Raw genomic sequence first — 7,387 nt, forward strand, 5'->3', positions numbered from 1 at the left:
AGAAGAAAGAAGAAGAACCACTTTCTGTTGTCTTCCGGTGCGAAGCTTCACGTGGATATAAGAGCAGCACGAGCACAGCACTGCTGAACGACAGTAATAAAGGCTAAAAAATGACGCAGTTAGACGGAATAGTGTAAGTAATCTATCAGAATTGTTTTATAGGAAGCTGCTGGGTTGAAATGTCTATTTGTTTCACGTTCATGTAACATTTCCTTGAAAAAGAACTTACACTAACTTGCGTGCTCGCTAGTTAGCTAACTCTTGCTGTATTAGAGACGGTTGTTTTCACGGTAATGGAATTTTAAGCCCACATTCATGAATGTTTTCTAATCTTTAAAGTCTATAATGTCGAGCCCAAACTTAAGTGGTATTACTTAAGTAGTCACATGTACACGGGTATCTAGTGATTTTCTCTCAAGATTGTTGTCATAATTAAAGTCTTGGCAAACGGTTTCCACAGTGACACAAGTTTCGTGTTTGTAACACATGTCAACACAAAGCCAGGATGAACAGTAATCTGCAGTTAGCATAGAGAAACCCTTACTGTCCAGCGTTAATCAGGCATCTATGGGCATAACAATGACCTGGTCGTTCTCAGTTTCTAAAATTAGCTGACAGATTTCAAATAAATAGCTTATTGAAATACAAAAAGTCATGTTTTTAAACTCTTTTCCCAAGAGTACTATACAATTACGGATTTTAAATGTCTTGAAACATCACTGCCTCGGCCATAACCGTGATGCAGCTCTGGCGGTTTGTTACCTTGTGCCTTTTCTTGGTTTCCTCAGAAAACCGAAAACAAGGCGGTCAAAGCGTTTCTTGGAGAGCAGAGCGCCCAAACTAATTGAGGATGTGAAGAACACCATGATCATGAAAGGAGGAAACACCAGTCAGACCGTCACTACGGCCCTCAAAGACATAGTAAGCTGCTACTGAAGGGGTTATTAAGAAACACTGTTTCTTCTGTATAGTTTCATATTATGCATAACTCAAAACTAGATGGAATAAAAAACGTGCAAAATTATGCCATTGCTTGTAGTGTTACCTCTGTGTGGCTAACACATTTTCATTACAGGGAGAAATAATAGTAGGCCTAAGCACATAGAAGTGGATCTCAGTATTTGTCTTTTTTATGCCAGATTAGTGAGCTGTAAAAAAATACAAATATTAGGTAATCTCACAGAAGTGTTCTCTTTTTTTTAGTATTCCTTGAAGAAACCAAATGCTGTGCTGTATAAAAAGTAAGTGAACCTAAAAGCTTATTTGTGACAGATTCAACACATTTAGGAGTATTAGTCAAATGTAGGCAGATTTTTTTGTATTTTTTTTAATGCTTGTTGAATCTAATCCACATCTAATGTTGTTTTTTCCCCAAAGAAGTTCCATGAATGACCTGAAACATTTGAAATCTGAATATCTGATGGTTGAAAAACATAAATAAAAGATTAGAAGCAATAAATATATCTGTTTATTTATATAATAATTTCGCAGCAAAGAGGATTCTTGAACTGAAAATGTTTATTTGAGCCATGTACAGTTTTAGGTTAAAATCTGATTAATGAATGAGAGACTCTGTAATTAACCTGATGAAAGTCTCACAATTAATTTCAAGGCTAAAACATCTTATGTTGAAAACCGTCTGCTGATATAGATTTTAGACTTCGACATTCCTGACATTCTTGAATCTGTTTCACAAATAAGGAAATGGAATCAAAAGTCACACAAACGCATTGTAAATATTTCTGTAGTTGGTAATGGTTTAAGTTAGTTAAACATCCTGCAGTAATTATAGTCGCACATTATGACAAATCAACACTCTGAACACTATGAATTATTCAACAGATGTATACATTATATTCTAAATGGAGATACTGTTGTGTGTTATTTCCAGAAAGAATATTACTCGGCCTTTTGAGGACTCCACATCCCTGGTAAGTCAGTGTCACGGTCATCTGACTTGCTTCTTTTGCAGTTTGAGTTGCTGTATTTGCAGTGATCCTTGCTGGTCCCTTTGCAGGAGTTTTTCTCCAAGAAATCCGACTGCTCTCTGTTTCTGTTCGGCTCCCACAACAAGAAACGGCCCCACAACTTCATATTTGGTAAATCCTGATCATCTGCTACTTGGAGATAACTCTCTCCATGAGTCTGCAGCATGAAAGTAAAGCTGGCACTGTTATTCAGTGTGTGAGATGTGTTTGTTTGCATCGACTGTATGTGGTCTCTCACTTATTTTCTTCATACTTTGCAGGTCGAATGTTTGATTTCCATGTCCTGGACATGTTTGAACTAGGAATTGAGAAGTTTATCTCCCTGAGTCAGATCAAGGTAATGGTTTGGTTGGGTTTACCATGGACAGGTGGTGATTAGGGCAGAAATGATTAGTCATGATTAATTGACTATTGAAATAAAAGTCAGTCATCGATTTAATCATTAACTGGAAAAACGGCCATTTACTGAAACACAAAGAGCAGTAATTAAACCAAAACTGCACAAAAAAGTGCACATTTTGAATTATGATAAATACACCTTTATCTGTAAATATTTTACTCAGAAATCCTCAAGTACCATTGTTTTAGTTTCACCTGGTTCAACTGCTTTAAAAAAAAACACACAATTTCCTACTAAGCACCTTTTGCTGTCCAGTTATTAATCAGTTAATCCAAAGAATACTCAACAGATCTACATTGTTTTGATAAGTTGAGCTTTTCACATGTTGATGTTAGAAGAATTATTTAACTGCAGATGTATCTTTTGTTACATGCGATCAATAGCATGGCTAATGCAAGGCCAGGTTATGGCATGTTAATGGAATACATTTTATTCCATGTTTAAATAAGAAATTTAATTATTTGTTTATTTGCGTTTTCAAAATTGTATAAAAAAAAGGCTTAAGTGGTTGAATGAAAAATATGCAGAATGTGCCAGTTTCTTTTTTTTTAATCTTATTAATTGTTTACTAAATTAATCGTTAATTTCAACTCTAGTTGTGATTTTCTATGTCTGTGTCTGAAGTGTTATAAGTAAAATGTTTTTGGAAAATGTCCGTAACAATAGAGGAGTTCAGTAAAGCTTCGGTGAACCAGTTTTCCCTTTGCAGTGTAGGTGAGTCAAACATCCAGCTTCCTCTGCTAGAAACGCATACATCCTGGTAGAAATAGATTGTATTAATATGACAATATTTATTCAGTTCTTGTCCTGAGATAACGGCTCCAGTCTCAGAAACAGATCCTAATAAAAAAAATTGAAAAAACGTGTCTTTTGGTTCCAGACCAGCAAGTTTCCTGAAGGAACCAAACCCATGCTCATATTCGCCGGAGAAGTTTTTGATACAGACAACGAATACAAACGACTAAAGAGCCTGCTCATAGGTATGCAGAGATCACTCTGAGGGACTGGAGCTCCTTACTTCCATGCAGCTGCTCTGCTGACGTTTTTGTTTGTCTGTCAGACTTTTTCAGAGGCCCCACGGTGCCTGCAGTGCGTCTGGCAGGTCTGGAGCACGTTCTGCACTTCACTGCTCTGGAAGGAAAAATCTATATGCGTAGTTACAGGCGAGTAAAGGATCCTTAATCCCTTCAGATGCCACGCCCTCTGGGGTGGATGTGACTTTTCTTCTGGGTTTAAACCAATAAAAAAACTTACTGAATTTGTAATTTACATTATGCTACTTGCTGATTAGTTTCTTATTAACTAATGACAATGAAGTTTAGGCTCTTAACATCAGAAAAGATGAACATGGGTATGAAACTACAGCATGGAAGGTTTGATGTGTCTGTTTTCCATCAAAAATATACATTTATGTTCATGGTAGACTATAAAATGATGTCAGTATTTGAAGTTATTTTGAAAATATTTTCTGACATTAAATTGTAGGATTATAAGTTAAATGGTCATCCCAAAGGACATCAGGGATTTTTAATGCATTATCTAACATTTAATTATTTAGTGTAACAACTGTTGAGAATTATCCGTTCTCCATGCTGAGCTCTTTATGTACGATATTTAAAAAAAGTCAGTGAGTTGATTTCATGAATTCCATTTATTAATACCAAAATACAGCTGGTCCATTCTGACATGCCACCTTTAGGAGGTAACAGACAAAATGGCTACCCAGAAGAGTTTGTGATCTCCTTTCTTAGCCTCTATCTAAGCTACGCTCCAAAGAAGGTGTTCCCTAGTGTCTCATCCTTTACCCCTAGCTCTCATTTGCATTTCCTAACATGTCCTTTCCTCTAGCATTAGCTTAGCAACTAGCTAAGAGATAAAAGGAAAACACAGAATTATTTATTCTCAACACCACACAAAATAAAAGGTATCTAAACATTTAGTGTCTAATGTGTGGTTTTAAAATGATCTTATTTTGTGTTTTTTCCTGATTGAATTAAATTCTCGTACTTTCTTGAACTGTTAGTAAATGGAGACAAATCTGATATTGGCTGTTTGGATTTAAGAAATAAGGCAAGTGAGAACAAGATAGAGACGTATAGTAAGTTGAGAAGTGAAGGAAATTCAGTTTTTAGTATACCAGAGGCTCCACAGTAACAGGCGTGTCATTGTGGGGCTGCAGGTGTCTGTTGAAGAAGTCTGGGTGTCGCACGCCCAGGATTGAGCTGGAAGAGATCGGCCCATCGTTTGACTTTGTCATGAGAAGGACACACCTGGCGTCAGATGACCTGTACAAGCTGGCTCACAGGCAGCCCAAAGCCCTGAAGGTAAACCTGACTGCTTGCTGCTGCTAATGACAATATACAGCAGCATCTCAGTGGATTAAAGCACCAGAGAGCAGATGATTTATTTTAAAAATTATTGTAAACATAAGACTTGAGACCCAGTTTAGACTTTTGTCCTGAAGACTTGACTTTGTCTTGTGGTCTGAGCCTCAAGTCTTCATTGTAGTTTTTATCTGGTGTAATGAAGAGTGACAGGAAGCTGGTATGTTAGCTACAGACTGCAGCAGCTGCACCTTTTACTCTGAACTTATTGATTATTAGTAATTGGTGAATTATTGGACGGTAATGACTCTTAACCATCTGTTCATGTTAGCTGTAGCTTCATAATAATGATCAGGTTGTGCAAGTTGAACACTGTTCAATGACTACGAATAATTTCAGATCAAAATAATAATCTTGCTGCTAAGCTAGCTGCAACATTTCAAGGACACTTCCTGCTTAAAATGCCAAAATAAAATCACTTCCTGTTCTGTTCACTCACAAGTTTAACATTTATTTACTTACTACATTTTTGTCTTGTACATTATGTTGTAATTTTTACCTTAAATTTGAATATATTTACTGTTCAGATTAATTTTAGATGTGAATGTAGTAAATGTCTCCCGAAATTACTAAAGCTTCTCCAGGGCACTGTACGGTTGTCATGGTACTAAGATTTCACACTTTATATTGATAGAAGGAAAATTACTCCATGCTATTTTTGATACTGTGGCAACATTTTTCAGAGGAACAGGGTTCTTTTTACTAATGAGCAGAAAATAAGATTAATTAAAATATAACACCATTTATACTTACTTTATTGGGGCAAAGGCAATAATTAGGGAACAATTAAATTGTAGTAATACATAATTTAAAAATTGTACTTCCCCGTGTTACCACAACAGTGGACAAGATAATACTAACAATCCATGCCAACACCAAACTCACACATAAATCCATAATAAATACTATATTCACCCTTTTTGTGGATATCTTTTAAAAGTAGAATGTATTGTATAGAGCAGGTATTCATATGTTTTTGTTACCAAATAGAGTATTAGTCTAAACTTGTAATAGTTTGTAATACTGTTGTAATACAGGTACCAAATTAGACCACCAGACTGCACGGTTCTATAATTAGATGAATATAAACTAGGACCATTTCAAATACATATATATTTTTAAATAAATAAGCAGGCAAAGTACTTAATTCAATTCTAAAAACTACAGTGTCGTAAGATGTTATGTGTAATGTCTGTAAATGTCCTCAAGATGGTGGTAGAGGGCACCTCGTGATGAAGACCTTGTTCAGCTTGACAGTTCTGATGTTAAAACACCTGTTTTTTGTTGTTGTTTTTATTACTACAGCCAAAGAAGAAGAAGAACATTTCCCATGATGTTTTTGGAACCTCGTTTGGCCGGGTGCACATGCAGAAACAGGATCTGTCCAAGCTGAAAACGAGAAAGATGAAGGGCCTGAGGAAGAGGAAGGGGGAGGTGGTTAGTGAAGATCAGGAACCTAAAGTGGCCAAAGTGGAGAGCTGAAGCCATGGAAACGGATTCATGGTCATCAGTTCATGTGTGCCGTCAGGGCCTCCTGGCTTGTGAGCAGCCTCCAGTCCACTGCAGACCCATATGTGGGTCCTTTTTCATGTGACTTTCAGGAAGTCAGAGAATGTTCCAACATCTCCTAATTATCACGTTGTAGAAACATTTCAGTCAGTTTTTTTTTTGTCTACATCATTTAAAAGGAAAAAAAATAAAAAATCTAAACATTTAGGCTTTGTAAATTTATTTGGAACCCAATAGTTTCCAACCCATGTTCACTGCTCCTAAACGACGGCGCCAAAGGTTCCAGGTCAACGTTGAGGTTTTCAAATCTCAATCTAAAATAGTCCTAGTGTGAGGAAGCTTTAAAAAATATTTTTAAGGATTTCTTGAAGTCTGACCATTCTTAAGTATTTAAGATTTTGGACCAGAGATGGTCAAATGCTGCGTAGATTCATAAATATGAAATACCCCTTTAACTTGGTGTCAAACCAAAAGCTTTCAATCGGATACAGAATTTTCTATCACCAGCTAATCATGGAGTTCGTGATCCCCTTGCACACCACAGGAGGGCGCCTATTCGCCCCTTAATGTACACGTGCAGTAGTAAACTTGTTCAGGGCACAACTTGCATTATTTTACATTTTGTCTTGTTTTGCCTCCAGGTGTTGCCACCCTGGGCAGAGAGCCATGTCATCCATTTCTGAAACCACCATTTTGGTCAACAATAATTTTTCACTTGGAGAGTATTATAGATTTTTTTTAAAGTGTTGATGATAAAGTGGTCAAAGCACCATTGTATCAACAGTTCAGATTAGTACATGTTTGGAAAATAAATATGGGAAATAAATAAATGAAAGCAGTATTTCTGCTAGCAGCTATCAACAATTAGACTAAAAATTAGATGCAGCTTCCTGACTAAATCAGGACAGTAAACAACAGTGTCCACTCACTGCAGATGGAGCAGTCTGGAGGCTTTTCACACTCATCTGCAACATGCATCAGCAGGAAATTAAGTTCCGGTTTATCAATGATGACAAGTACTTTCAAATTAATCTGGAGGTTTTGCTTTTCAAACTGATTCCGACCTCTGATCCCTGGACAGATGGAAGCACGTTCACTGTGTTCAG

At 36.6% G+C, this 7,387-nt stretch overlaps 1 protein-coding gene across 2 annotated transcripts; it reads left to right on the forward strand.

The window, feature by feature from the left end:
• On the forward strand, positions 1-6,488 carry rpf2 (ribosome production factor 2 homolog). Of its 2 annotated transcripts, XM_032585818.1 has the most exons (10): positions 1-133; positions 789-921; positions 1,204-1,241; positions 1,892-1,931; positions 2,018-2,099; positions 2,249-2,325; positions 3,269-3,368; positions 3,449-3,551; positions 4,568-4,712; positions 6,078-6,488. In XM_032585818.1, exons 1-10 carry the CDS (start codon positions 111-113, stop codon positions 6,252-6,254), a joined length of 918 nt encoding a protein of 305 aa, XP_032441709.1. In that variant the 5' UTR covers positions 1-110; the 3' UTR covers positions 6,255-6,488. The 2 variants fall into 2 exon arrangements, with proteins under 2 accessions (XP_032441709.1, XP_032441710.1); XM_032585819.1 differs by lacking the exon at positions 1-133 and having other exon boundaries at positions 1,204-1,245.
• The last annotated feature ends 899 nt before the right edge of the window (positions 6,489-7,387 follow it).

The sequence above is a fragment of the Xiphophorus hellerii genome, chromosome 15, assembly GCF_003331165.1.
Source record: "Xiphophorus hellerii strain 12219 chromosome 15, Xiphophorus_hellerii-4.1, whole genome shotgun sequence".
NCBI classification, from domain to species: Eukaryota; Metazoa; Chordata; class Actinopteri; order Cyprinodontiformes; family Poeciliidae; genus Xiphophorus; species Xiphophorus hellerii.

Coding starts and splice junctions, on each gene's coding strand:
- rpf2 (XM_032585818.1), top strand. CDS start 111: ATGACGCAGTTAGACGGAATAGT. Junction 134..788: donor ACGCAGTTAGACGGAATAGT/GTAAGTAATCTA, acceptor TGGTTTCCTCAG/AAAACCGAAAACAAGGCGGT. Junction 2,326..3,268: donor TCTCCCTGAGTCAGATCAAG/GTAATGGTTTGG, acceptor TTTTGGTTCCAG/ACCAGCAAGTTTCCTGAAGG.